Source organism: Cadophora gregata (genome assembly GCF_030347475.1).
Source record: "Cadophora gregata isolate MNR1 chromosome Unknown scaffold_9, whole genome shotgun sequence".
NCBI classification, from domain to species: Eukaryota; Fungi; Ascomycota; class Leotiomycetes; order Helotiales; family Ploettnerulaceae; genus Cadophora; species Cadophora gregata.
This window is the reverse complement of record NW_026695932.1, coordinates 424,212-437,430: the sequence shown is the minus strand read 5'-3', so window position 1 is coordinate 437,430 and position 13,219 is coordinate 424,212. Positions and strand designations below refer to the sequence as shown.

The following is a 13,219-nucleotide window of genomic DNA, read 5'->3' as shown; positions in this document are numbered from 1 at the left end:
CATCTTCAACTCCTCGTGTAACATAAGAACACTTGCTCAAGCACTATTTACCTCATACTGTGCGGCTCTAACCGGGTATGGAGCTGATCCAAGAGCCTTCAACTATAATCACAAAACCACGGAAATTTCTCCTGATCGCAGGAGACTGAAGTATCGTCCAGAAAGGGCCAAGCAACAACATCTGTCGGACCTTTATCTAGTCTTGGACGGGGGAATTCCATTAACGGACCTTACATTGAGTTAGAATCTTGGATGAAGGGCAAAAACAAAAGTCATTTCGATTTACCAACCTCTCCGCGTTGCCAAAGGGCTTGTTTGTCGTTTGAAGCTAGTGAGTGTCGTCATTTGACGCTTGGTCGTCATCCTGCTGAGACCTGTTCTGTGGAGGTTCAGTACTTCTCAAACAAGATCAGGCCTCAATTGATACTCTGGAGTCTGAAAACGCGAGAGGTAAGGGAAACTCAGCATTCACTCATCTTGGGAAAGTCAAATTCACCACACTTTTTACAGCCAATCTGAGGCACCGTGTGAGACTACTTTTCAAAATGAAACCGTAACGTTGGCTGTTGGCTATGTAAAGGGTATCTTGTCACTTGCTGGCTAGTTGCCATGGCTTGTTTGATTCAGCGTATACTCGGTTTATAATTTATAGAAATTAGAACTTTCCGTGAAAGAACATGGGATTTGTTTGGTGATTAACATTGAGAAGTTCACTTTAATTGTGGTCTCGTGATTGTTATAGGCAGCTCGTCGAACATGGGGCTTCTATGGGGCTTCTGAAGGCCATCGGGCCAGTGTTGGTATAAATAAGTTCGCCGCATAACTCTGCAGAAGAAACCCTGAGCATATGAAGCGAATCAGTACGATCAGATTATTTTGCATCCAGGTTATGCACATCTTAGCCATCGAAGCCTTGTCGTTGGAGGTTGAGGAAGTTGAGGAGTGGAAGGGAGCAACGCTGCACTGGTCTTTTGAGAATCGAAAGCTCGTTAGAGATGAATGGTTTTATTTTGGTAGAGGGATTGTTGTCATGTTGAATTTCAGTATCATATTACTCTTTCAAACACCCCTCAGGGAGACTCCCGTCTGGACTCTGGAATCAAGAAACTGAATACCACTAGAATTTCACGGAGCTCAATGCATGGCTTAAGAATAATGATCTTGGCGGATGTTTCCTCTTTGAAGTTGTTCAAATGTGCCGTCTATGTTGAAGACCTAACTCTGTCGCGCCACTTAACTCAAGCATTGGAATCTACTTAGAATTTATACCCTCCTGGTGGAGTATCAGATCTTATTGTCTCAAGATGAAGCTCAAGAAGAATTTCGAAATCCATGTGCCACCTGTTCACTACAGTGTATATATAGTATTTAAAAAGGCATCCAAGATCATCGAGCGCTTCTGATCCAAGAGAAAACACACGATCACTACCATCTTAGTCTCTGGCTGGATCAGAAAGTCTGCATTAGTCGGCGCGACTGCCAAAATTGAGGCATTGCCTGTTTGCTGCCAGTGTTTAGCGTTTGTACCAGAGATATTCCAGTCCAACAAGCTCAATTCTTTCATTCCAACATCTACCATTTTGCTGTCAATCTTGGCACTGCTGTTCCTCAAAACTGTAACGCCATACCAATTCGCAAGGCTACACCCTCCCACTTGCCAATGAGGTACAATCATCTCAACAAAAAGTAGATTTGAATGGAAAATTACAAGAGAAATGGCAACAAAATCCAATTTCCAAGGCGGTGCGTCCACTGAATATCTGCAATTCCAAGTGACATCAGTCATTTGTGCCTGCCCCGCATGAGATCACGACTTTCGCACTTGCCATGCTACCAGTTAATAAGAATTTGAGATGAGTCATTCTGACCCAAACAACCCAATGTGATGATCATCATGAACTACGAAAGACAAAATTATATTCTCAAGTGGGTACAAATGAAAGTAGCATCTGCATTTAGAGGTGAGGATACATTATCACAAATAGATCACTGTCACTCTTGTTTCCAGGACATACGAATCGGAAGACGAATAAAACTTCATTGAACCCATTCAGCCGACATCATCACTATCCCAAAACTTGTTACATGCAGCAAGATTTCGCATTAACCTCTGCTCATATGTCTCCCAACGATGCCCGATGTCAAAAAACCGTATCAAACAAAAGAAAATACAAGACGTTCTCGCTACACCAACTCCACGCTATGCCAATCTCATAACTAGCTTTCCACATGACACATTCCACATTACAATCTCATCTGAACAGACCCATACAATGCCTACTTCTTCTCTAACATCAATTTAGGGAAGGTCTCGCCTCAGCGAAGCTTAGTGCGCTTGCTTTTGTTAGCGGCACTGATTATTCCCCCTCCCCAAGTCTCTTCATCCGAGGATTCTGAATCGGAGCCCAAGAAGGAAAGACCGCTGTGGCGGCGCTTCCTACTTGGTGTCGGGCTTGGTGAGGGCGAAGCCGACCGCTTACGGTCCTCCTTCTCCTCTTTCTCCTCCTTCTTCTCCTTCTTCACCGGCTTCTTGACCACCGATATCTTCTCCTCCTCTGGTTCCGAGTCCGAGAAAAGAGCTTGAAGTTCTGGATTCTGGCATGGCGGCGGTGTCGACCTCTTAGCAGCAGCCGCATTAAGAGCTGGTCCTTTAGCAACCGGCTTCTTTTCCGTCTCATCCTCCGAGTCACTCCAGCCCTCCATAAATGCGAGGGGATTGTGTGCAATGCCCGGTGTTCTTGGCGGCGTGGGCAAGGTTGTCGAGGTGCCTGGATTGGCGGAGTTGTCCTCAGACGAGGAAGTTTCATCAGATTCATACCTTTCCAGACGTTCCCTGTAGGTCAGGTCTCCAAATGGCAAGGTCTTAGCTGGTCCAGTGTGAGGACCTTGTATGTTCCTGACCGATTGGTAATGCTGATTTTTCTGTGGGGCATTAGTTGAGTGTTCGGTGGAATTAAGCGAGGTTTTCGGTTCCAGAAAAAGGGGCCGGGGTTAGGTAAACAAACTTACCCAACCCTCCCTAAGGACGAAGTGCCCACTTAGACAGGGCGCGCAAGACCCAAGATTGAGAGATTATGGAATGACGAGAGGCTTACGAATGCCAGATGAAGCCTTCTTCGTGGCTTGGCCTTTGGGTCGTCATCGGCTTGGAAGCAGTCGTGGTGGCCGTGGGTAGTGCCGTCTAGGTGAATTTTGACGTCCATGTCGTAGGTTTTGGCGAATGCCCGGACCTCCAGTTGGCTCGCCCACGTTCCGAGTTGGCGCAAGTCCTCGAGGTAGTTCAACCATGATTCCTCTAGCTCGGCCGGTGAAGGCATTGTGGTGGAGCCCTTTTTCCTAGTGCTGCGCAGTTCATTGCGTCTCGCACCTCGTTCCGCATCCACATTGTGGAACGGCTTGTAGTCCTCCCGATTTTCTTCCATGTATCTGATTACCTTTGCACGTATCCGCTTGTGCATATCTTGGTGTCCGTACAATTGATCGGACAGCGCTCGGAAGAGACAGTTGCCTATGAAATAGTCAGACATGGTTCTGGCAGATAAGTTCGAAGGAAATGTAATCCAAAGTAACCAAACAGCAGTAGTGAGTATAAACAATCGAATAGACTGTAATTTAGTATGAAAGCAAAAGACGACGACGAGGTACAACGACAGCAAGGGAGCATCAACAAGGTAGCAACAGCAAGATGAACGACGACAAGGTTACCAGCGACAGCAACATAGCGACGGCGAGGTGAATCAACGACGATACAATCCCAACTCAGCTAGGGGCGGCTAGAGCCGAGAAGGACCGATGTACTTACTAGTACAAACTAACTACGGTATCATACAGCGCACAAGAAACAAAAATTATTGGCCTAGAGAACACAATGCTATGTTGGAAAATGACAATAGGGTAGGAACCAGAAAGGAAGCGACGATGATAAAGGCAGTGACGGGGAAGCAAAGCAAGCAGAGAAATACATACCGTCTCCTTCGACATTTCTTGCCTTTAGACCCCACTCAGCGAGTTCAGGGAATTCGATAGGGGAGGCTTCACGCATGGTGCGACCCATTTTGTCGTTTGGTTGTTTCTTTAGAGGTAGGTGAAGTGGAGTTTGAGAGTTTGGGTGTATATATTGAATATGGATACGCTGATAGAAGGTGGAATAGCTGTGAAGGCTTAGATGAGTGGATATATGAGCTGTTTGATGGACGAGAACAAGAAAGGAAGAAAGTGGAGGAGAAGGTCTGAGCTTTTTATGCTAAATGGAAAGCTTAGAGGCGAAGCTACTTGCTGAAACAGTTCAAATTCAAATCTGGTTCAAAAGTGAAGCCTAAGATAGTTCAAACTGGCACCCTACGATAGTTCACACTGGAACCCAGCCAGCCTAGGTAAATTATGACGTTCACTCGGAATCACGGTTGATCTAATTCGACTAGATCCAAAGCTATCTATGTATATTTGTTAAACTTAAGTGTAGTTTTTGCCTTTTTTCAAGTTAGATTGGCTCTAGTTTCTAATTCTGCTGAATATGAGGCTCTGCTGAATCTCGAAAAATTAATATGGGCCGACACTAGGGTGCGGTAAAAGTATGGTACACTATCATTAGGGTGTACCATTTCACTTCGCCTGGACTTAACCTTGTTTTCCATGTTTTGAAAGGCACTTATTAGCCCGTCCTTGAATGTTCTATGACATTCAGGGGAAGGACCTATGTGGGACTCGAAGCTCATGGAAGCACCGGTGATGCGGATTTCAATATTCTAGAACAGACCTAAGCCTGCTGCCCTGACTCGGCCCCCTGACTTTCACCTTCGAACTCTAGTTCCTAAGCTTACTTTGTTTTGAGGAGACCGTTTTAGGCAGGAACGCAGGAGAATTGTGCCTAGATTTTTTCACCAGAGCTTGGCCGCGCTTTCCTGCGCACCAGAACCTCGTGGCCTTGGGCGCAACTTCAGTCTATACATTTCCAAATTTGGACATTTGGGTGTCTTGAAAATATCCATCGCGTGGAATGGTAAGCAGGAATTGCAGGGAATCATTCCAACAGACTCTAAACTTCATCAGCACCTCAACACCAAACTGGACTTTTCGCCAAGACTTTTTCGCTTGGGATATGAAGCGAGGCCTGGACAATAGCAACCAGGCTTCAAGATCGTTTAGAAGAACTTGCACTAAGTAATTTGTGCTCTCAAAGCAAGTGACCGGTAACGCTTGACCCAAACACCCTGTCATTATGGCGTCATTCGTCGCGGATGACACTATCGCGCGCGAGCTACCTACACCACAGCTAGTGATAACAATTTGCAGGTCAAATGCCGTAGGCTACCAAAATTGCCACTTCAATAGAACTTACTCGGGTCCCAGCTTTAGATAAAGGAAGGCATAGAATGCTTTCCAAGTTCGCTCAAGAAGTCAGTGCGGGGGCGGATTTGCTGTCAGTCGGACAGGTTGTAACACCCTACAACGAAGGGTGCGGAAGGGCAAGAATATGTTCGAATTTCATAGGAATTGCGGTAAACTCAACGTCAAAATTGCTTGAAGCTTGCACTTGAAGATTCATATGGCCAAAGCAGGACTTGCCTCCCCGATTATCTTCCAAGTTCATCGCTGTGACACGTGACACGGTTAGATCACAGCAAGAGTCACTAACCAGGACCGACTGAGAACCTGGCCTATACGATTGCCATGAGTCTTTAAATGACTTAAAAGAAATAAGTTTGACAGCGCGGCGTCAAGTGCTCGATTGATACCAAGCTGCACTTGATCTTTGGAAGTGAAGTGGGTGATGTATTCACGCAGACACTAGCCAGATTGAACCATTCACTACCTCTTCATTGTAAGTGAACTTTCCTATATTATCGTCTACCATATTGAGCTAAGATCATTATCCGTGGTACCAACGCTCTAATTTTGCGCAGTCAAGGTTGGGCCAAAATTCACAGACGGTGTGTACTCACTAACTCGATCCTAACCTAATCAAATCTCGGGAGCGCACCGAAACTCCATGGATAATCACAATTGAGGTTTCCAAAGTTCACGCTGACGAACATCCAGATCCACCGTTTAATTCTGCTGCTACAATGAATACTCCACACTTTCGCCAGCCTTGGCGACGACAGAACTCAGTTCCGAACCACACACGAAACCGAAACTGCAAACAAAAATTTGCAGAAAAGCCTTATAATGGAAATTCCCAGAACACCTCCCAGTCACAAGACAGTACAAAGCCCCTGAAAATTATCACACATCCAAAAGCCAGTAAAGACATTGCCTACAAGAAGCTCTGGGCTTGGGACGACTACGACCGACGAGATCGCAGTAAGAAAGGCAAATTTGTATGCTTCAAATGTCTAGGATACCTAAATCCACGAGACAAATTCTGCTCAGACTGCTGGTCAGACAACGACTGGATTTTTACATGGCTTAAAAGTCTGAAGCCGCCTTATGAAGAGATGAAGGAGTGCGCGGATGCCGAAGGAAGTCAAAGTTCAGTCGATTCTAGGGTAGCTTCTGAAGACTCGGAAAATGTGGGGGATGGACTTGTCATCACTACCAGAGAAGAGTTGGAAGACTCTGAAGATGGAAATTACGATAGTATTTCGCAACGGTATGGCAATAATAGAGATCAAATCATGATCTCGGAGTATCGGAGGAAGAGAGCGGTATGGAGACATGTTCCCATTGTCGTCAACCTTCCTAAAGAGGCTCCGCGTGGATGGTCAGCTATTGAATGCGGAATGTATTGATGCTTGATATACTCAGTAGGAAACTGTATTTTCTCAAGTATTGCTAAGAGGCTCGATGGCTCCTGGCTTGCAACAGAGTCAGGCGATCAATTCCATCACACACTACTCAACCCGTTGGGCTATCTGCCAGAATTGAGAGATGGCCCAGCTTCATAACTGTCAACCAGCTAAAAAAGAAATCTACCCATTGCTAATTCCAAGGCGCTGAGAGTCCTGGGTAGAATGTAGTCTGAGTACTTGGTACAAACTGGTAAGAATTAGAAGAGAATCTTGGTTAAGCAAGAACTGTGCAAGATGAAATACATTCGAGTACGACGGCTCTTGTGTTAGATATTTCTCTGATAATCTAAGCATTGTTTTATTTTGACAAGCCCGTAAATTGAAAATTCCTGAATCCCAAGTTAAGATTGAATTGGATTTTCCAGCGACGTTGTGATGTCTGGCGCATTTGTCCCGAACCGAGTCGCACAGCCGAGTGGTCGGCTCAGCACAAGCGATGCCGGACGACTTGCATGTTTCACCCATGCAAATTTTAGGATCGCGTATCCAAGTACTCAATTGGAAGGTAGAATCACAATGTTACTTCATAGCGTGTCGTTGTCTGCTCAATTTTCGCCTTCTGCCAATGAGAGCCAAGCGGCCTAGCAGCGATGGCTTTGTCGGGTTTTCCGTCCCAAAAGTCCAAAAGTGGGGATTGAACGATGCTAACCGAGATCTTGTTCAACATCGCCGTGGAGGTTTGACTCAACCCGACGTTCTTTCATATAGACCTCTCTATCGCTTCCAAACCTCATTGGGACGTTGATTTCGGATTATTTATTGAGTATATCTTGCCATAACCACAATCATGCCGAATATTGTTGTCGTCGGGTTCGTCCTTCTCCTCAAGTAAATGGACATTGACTGACATGTTACACCTAGCGCTGGCGTTTCTGGCCTCACAACTGCTCTTCTACTATCGAAGAATCCAGATTATAAGATCACAATAGTTGCCAAGCATATGCCTGGCGATTATGATATCGAATACACCTCACCGTGGGCAGGCGCCAACTATCTTCCGTAAGTCGCGCCACATCAAATCATTGATCACATAAAATCAAACGTACTAAGTACATTACAGAGTCTCTCCAGCATCAGATAATCGCTGGGAAAAGAATACATGGCCCGAGCTAGCCCGTCTCGCCAAAGACGTCCCCGAAGCAGGAATCCACTTCCAAGGTATTTTCCCTCCCCCAACTCCCAGACTTTCCCCAATCTATCCAGCAATCACTAAACACAAAAAAACCACAGACGCAATAGTCTACAACCGCACCAAAGACGCCCAAGCCACAACCGGCCAATGGTTCAACGAACTCCTCTCCACCACACCCTGGTTCGCCTCCATCGTCCCCAACTTCCGCGTGCTCTCCCCCTCGGAGCTCCCCCCCTCCGCAGACTCCGGCACGGTCTTCACATCCGTCTGCATCAACACCGCCATCTATCTCCCCTACCTCGCCTCTCAATGTCTTAAGAACGGCGTGACTATCACCCGCGCCGTCATCTCGCACATCAGTGAAGCAGCCGCGCTGCACTCGTCTGGTGACAAGGCAGATGTAGTGGTGAACTGTACGGGACTCCTGGCATCTAAACTTGGTGGCGTGATGGATAGCAATGTCATTGCGTGTCGAGGCCAGATTGTCGTTGTGCGGAACTCGCCCGGTGCGATGTTTACTGTTTCCGGGACGGACGATGGCGATGATGAGGTTTCGTATGTGATGGAGAGGGCGGCGGGTGGGGGTACCATCCTAGGCGGCACGTACCAGAAAGGGAATTGGGAGTCGCAGGTTGATCCGAATCAGGCGGTTAGGATTATGAAGAGGGCGGTGGAGATGTGTCCGCAGTTGACGGGGGGGAAGGGCATTGAGGCATTGAGTGTGGTTAGGCATGGGGTGGGACTGAGGCCGTTGAGGAAGGGGGGTGTGAGGATTGAGAAGGAGAGGATGGAGGGGGGGCAGTGGGTGGTGCATAATTATGGGCATGGTGGGTGGGGATATCAGGGTTCGTATGGGTGTTCTGAGGGTGTGGTGGAATTGGTTGAGGAGGTCTTGTCGAGTAAGTCGAAGTTGTAAGTCCAGAAAAGTTGACTTCCCTATTTAGCTGCACAAGATAAAAGTAATGGCAAGTCCGTATTCCAGACGAGAATGTCCGCCTACATTGAAATCATGGGTATCTTCTATGCTACAAGAACGAAAATTTCGGATTCATCCCACAACAGCCACCCACCAGCACCACAAGCACTTTCAAGCCAAAGAAAGGTCTCAAACACCTTCGTGGCATCTCCCCAGCTGATTTCCAACCTGTCTCTCACCCTGGACAATTGCTCTACAAACCACTTTCTTTCAGGCTTACCCAACGCCGAAATCCCTCCCAAGGTCAAAATCCACACAAGTAACTCCCCAACAGCCCTGTCATCACAGCTCAAAACATCCGATTCCTCAATCGCCGCTTTCAGCTTCGTGACATAATGCTGCAACACATCAAACGTATTCGGAATAGGAAAAGTCACCGCAACACTAAATATGAACGCCGTAATTCTACAGCACTCATACATATTCGGCAATCCTTCCACTGCAGCAGTATTCTCACCAAGCTCTTCGGCTGTAGGCAGCAACAACAATCGCTTCATAATTGCCGCTCGCGTCCTTCCAATTTCTCCGATAGTAAGTCCGTTCGGCCTTCCTTGCAGATGATAGCTAATTGCCCAAGTCGTTACACCGAGCGGCTCCAGGATATTCAGTAATGGCTCTGAGAGCCCGAAGTCGGTGTACCGACGGAATGATGTGGCTAGGATTTGGGCCGGGAGATGAGGGGACGTTTTCGCCCAGTCTAGAGCTGAGTCGATATATGCTTCGTGGATCTGGATTGGTGGGAAAGTAGGTTTAGAGAATGTGTTGAGAGAGGATATGATGTCGCCTCTATATAAAAAAGAGAATCGTAAGTAGAAGCCAGGTTGTCACACTTGTGGGGAAGTTCTACTTACAAGACGATCATCTCAGCCATACACGGCAACTTGATGACTTCCAGCCCTCCTCGCATACTAACAAGATCATAAAGCGCTTTCATATGCGTCGGATTATAGGTGCAATTCCCGTAGATATTCAGCCATTGCATAGTCTTCAGCGGAGAATTAAACGGTTTATTCGCCTCCTCCTTCGCTTGAAGCGCATCATGCGAAGCGAGAACAAGGATAGTGAGTAAAACCTCATCACGAAGTGCGTTCTTCGGATCTGAGATATTTTCGTTGAGGTCTTGGATTACGAGAAGTTTTTTGATAGCACGTAAGGTGATTCGAGACGTAGTTGCGAATGCCGGAGGAAATCTCGCTCGATGGTACAGGCGACTAGCATGGCGTTGAAAAGACAGGGCAGTTCTAGAGCCGCAGCAACCCAGGTTCTGGATGAGGCGCTAGTGAGGCTCAGACTGCGGTTTGGGTGGTCATCGGGCATGAGTCCCGGGACTAAGTAATTGACTGCTGTGTGGTGGAAGTAAGTTCATGTTGTGCGTGGATATTTCAATTGCACACAGAGTAATTACATACCAAGATCCAGTATCTCATGACTGGCTGGGTCGAGAGTTTGGCCGGTGCTCGAGAAAGGATCAAATCTCCCCGATCCAAGTATCTCTCGAGGACTCAGTCGTAGCAAGGCTCTCCACATCTGATTGGGAGTATGAATATGCTGCTCACTCGCCGGTGTATTCTGCGCAAACGATGCATCGATGTAACTCCCACACACCTTGCAAAATAACATGAGACTTCCTTGCGGCTCATATGATCTCGTCGATATCCCTACACTTTGGGCTCCTGCATCCCCTGGTGTCAACTCCACCTGCTGCTCACCATGGACAGACTTCCTTTTATTCAATCCCCGCGCGACATGTTTCCGAATGTGTGAGCGAACATCAGCTCGATAGCCGACCTTGTAAGTAGGCGATTTATTTGTCTCATTCACAAACAGGAAAGGGTTTGAAGGACTGGCCATCACTCCAGAGGCGACAAATCCAACGCCGATCTGTTGACTTTCCTAGCGAGCTAGGTGGCGAGCGTGAGACCTGCTCTGTCAGGAGGAACCCAGCTCATATTTATTCAATCGCCATCAGTGGTAGAATTATTTACCAGCCTTGAATGTTCGTTGATGTCATTTCTGAGTGTTTGTTTTCTTGTTCTACGGCCGAAGGATATACGGCCGTGGAATAAATCTGGGGTTATGGAGTTTGTGTTACCGTGAGGTGAGGACTGCATGCGATTGGGCTCGCTGCACCTGCCGAATGCGAGGGGGCAATTGATTATTCAGCCATTCAAGGAATGCCACAATTTCTAGAGGCTGCCTGGTACTGTAAGAACATGGGTTTCATGGTTTTGATCTCCGTGGAGAATGAATTTTGGGCAGTATAATAATAGAATAGAATTTATCGTGCAGGCCTCGGCGATATCCGAGGAGCGACACTTGGGATCTAAATTCGTACACAAATCCAGGCCATCACTACCAATACGCTAGGGTTAGGAGGGAGGAGCTCAAACCCTTACAGGATACCTATCTACCTAGCTAGTGGTGAAATTTCACGTTGATGGGAGGGATCGCCAGGGCTCTCCATCTAATCAAATGTCTTCCCCAAGGCCAAGTGGTACCTGGTGCCTATGTACCTCCAGAGTGGCAAGACCACTATTTTCCACGCTGCATTGTAAATTCGTCCTTGGAGCTACGGGCAGCCGCTCTTCATCTGTATGTGAGCATCAGTATCACGTTTCAAGCTAGGGTACGCTGTGCTATGCGCCTACCCAGCTATGCAAAGCTCAAGCACGTAGGCAGTGAAAGTTACCATTTTATTATCTAATCTCCTTCAGAAAGAGGCCACACCTCAAAAAACACCTCCTATACATTCCATACCCCTTGCCCGGGGTTATTATGCACAAGATCAACCCCATTCGTCCAGTGTACCAAGAAATAACTCAGCAGATAGAATTCGTGATTCAATTTTCACGGTGCAAGTATCAGCGCGCCGTGACAAAATGTAAAGTCTTGGAAAATCATGCATCCATTCTTTGATAATCTCTATCCATGACCACTGTACGGGTAGAATCTCTATCAACCAACGCAATCATAAATTCCCCCCAAAGCAAAGCAAGGCATCTCAATGCAGAGCAAAGCAAAGCAAGGCCATGTATCCCATCCATCCACCAATTCCACTCCATTCCATCCCAACCTATCGAAACATCCTCCTATCCCGTCACATCCCATCCTCGCAAGTTCAATTGTAGGTACGTATGCACGGATATTCGCAGCAGACGATCTAAACGACCGAAGCCTCAATAGCCAACTTCAACGCATTTGGGTTGGCGCCTACAACCTCCTTGACCTTCTCGCCGTCCTTGAAGATGAGGAAGGTGGGCATGGCGCGGATACCGAGTTCTTGGGCTACGTCTGGGACTTCGTCGACGTCGAGCTTGGCGAAGTGGACGTCGGGGAATTCGTCGGAGAACCTATTTGCGGACCAGATGTTAGTATGGGGTTTCTCGATGTGTGGGGATTGGCGCGGAGGAAAAAGAGAGAGAGAGAGATAAACGTACTTGACGACTTGAGGAGCGATGACCTTGCAGGGACCGCACCAGGTAGCGAAACAGTCAAGAACAACGATCTTGTTCTTCTCGAGGGCGGTGGTATATTCATCCTTGCTGTGAGAGAACGTTTGTTAGCATATCTTCTTTGTAGTGCCAGAAATAATAAATCGATATCATTGTCAGCAGGTGATGGCGTTGTGGATTCGAGGACTCGAGGGGCGTCGAGGTCGAGATCGAAAATCGGGATAGAAGGCACAGTTGGAGCTCGAGATGGGGACTTGGAATGATAGCAGAGGAGATTGTTGCAGTAGTGCAGACTCTCTGTTCTTCCATCTACCAAGCCTTCTCGATTCAAGTCTTATCCATCCTGCTCCAACAGCGTGTCTGTCGTTCAATCCGCCATCCCATCCCATCCTATCCGATCCGCAGACCTCTTCGTCCATCCATCCACCGAGTCCATCAAGTCCATCAACCCCTTGCACTAATCCACGAACAAGGCACCCAAAAAAAAGAAAAAGAAAACGTGTCCCCTACGCACTTAGCAAGATTGTGAACACCCATTTTGGCAGTCGAACTCTTGAATCCTCTCGTCTTTATGTTCTTGTAAAGGTTTGCGTAAACCGACCTATTGGCAACTGTTCGCGTCGATATTGTTGTTGATATTCTTGTTGTTGTTATTGTTGTTCGTAGTAGAGAAGCGGCAGAGCGGGCGGAGAGTGACATCAAAGGAGGTTTAAATACTGTGTTTGAAGGTGGAGGGGTAGCTGGGTAGATAAAGGTGCAGTGCAGTGCAGTGCAAGTGGAGTGGAGGGGCTGTGAATGGATGGATGCGAGGATGCGAGAGGTGGTAAGAGGTGAGTGAGCGCGAGTCGATTGGTGCTTGGTGCTTGGT

The 13,219-nt window shown here is 47.2% G+C and overlaps 6 protein-coding genes across 6 annotated transcripts; 3 read left to right on the top strand and 3 right to left on the bottom strand.

Moving 5' to 3' along the window:
* Window positions 1-2,316: 2,316 nt before the first annotated feature.
* ONS95_014478 (uncharacterized protein) lies at window positions 2,317-4,054 on the bottom strand (the record flags this gene model as incomplete). The annotated part of the gene is made up of 3 exons (XM_058508129.1): window positions 2,317-2,922; window positions 3,096-3,508; window positions 3,967-4,054. 3 exons carry the CDS (start codon window positions 4,052-4,054, stop codon window positions 2,317-2,319), a joined length of 1,107 nt encoding a protein of 368 aa, XP_058355810.1.
* Window positions 4,055-6,065: 2,011 nt separating this feature from the next.
* ONS95_014477 (uncharacterized protein) lies at window positions 6,066-6,731 on the top strand (the record flags this gene model as incomplete). The annotated part of the gene is made up of 1 exon (XM_058508128.1): window positions 6,066-6,731. One exon carries the CDS (start codon window positions 6,066-6,068, stop codon window positions 6,729-6,731), a length of 666 nt encoding a protein of 221 aa, XP_058355809.1.
* An 847-nt stretch (window positions 6,732-7,578) lies between these two features.
* Window positions 7,579-8,839, top strand: ONS95_014476 (uncharacterized protein; the record flags this gene model as incomplete). Its single annotated transcript, XM_058508127.1, has 4 exons — window positions 7,579-7,601; window positions 7,653-7,790; window positions 7,852-7,949; window positions 8,022-8,839. 4 exons carry the CDS (start codon window positions 7,579-7,581, stop codon window positions 8,837-8,839), a joined length of 1,077 nt encoding a protein of 358 aa, XP_058355808.1.
* Window positions 8,840-8,943: 104 nt separating this feature from the next.
* ONS95_014475 (uncharacterized protein) lies at window positions 8,944-9,881 on the bottom strand (the record flags this gene model as incomplete). Its single annotated transcript, XM_058508126.1, has 2 exons — window positions 8,944-9,685; window positions 9,751-9,881. 2 exons carry the CDS (start codon window positions 9,879-9,881, stop codon window positions 8,944-8,946), a joined length of 873 nt encoding a protein of 290 aa, XP_058355807.1.
* Window positions 9,882-10,024: 143 nt separating this feature from the next.
* On the bottom strand, window positions 10,025-10,750 carry ONS95_014474 (uncharacterized protein; the record flags this gene model as incomplete). The annotated part of the gene is made up of 2 exons (XM_058508125.1): window positions 10,025-10,242; window positions 10,309-10,750. 2 exons carry the CDS (start codon window positions 10,748-10,750, stop codon window positions 10,025-10,027), a joined length of 660 nt encoding a protein of 219 aa, XP_058355806.1.
* Window positions 10,751-11,903: 1,153 nt separating this feature from the next.
* Window positions 11,904-12,614, top strand: ONS95_014473 (uncharacterized protein; the record flags this gene model as incomplete). Its single annotated transcript, XM_058508124.1, has 1 exon — window positions 11,904-12,614. One exon carries the CDS (start codon window positions 11,904-11,906, stop codon window positions 12,612-12,614), a length of 711 nt encoding a protein of 236 aa, XP_058355805.1.
* Window positions 12,615-13,219: the final 605 nt, after the last annotated feature.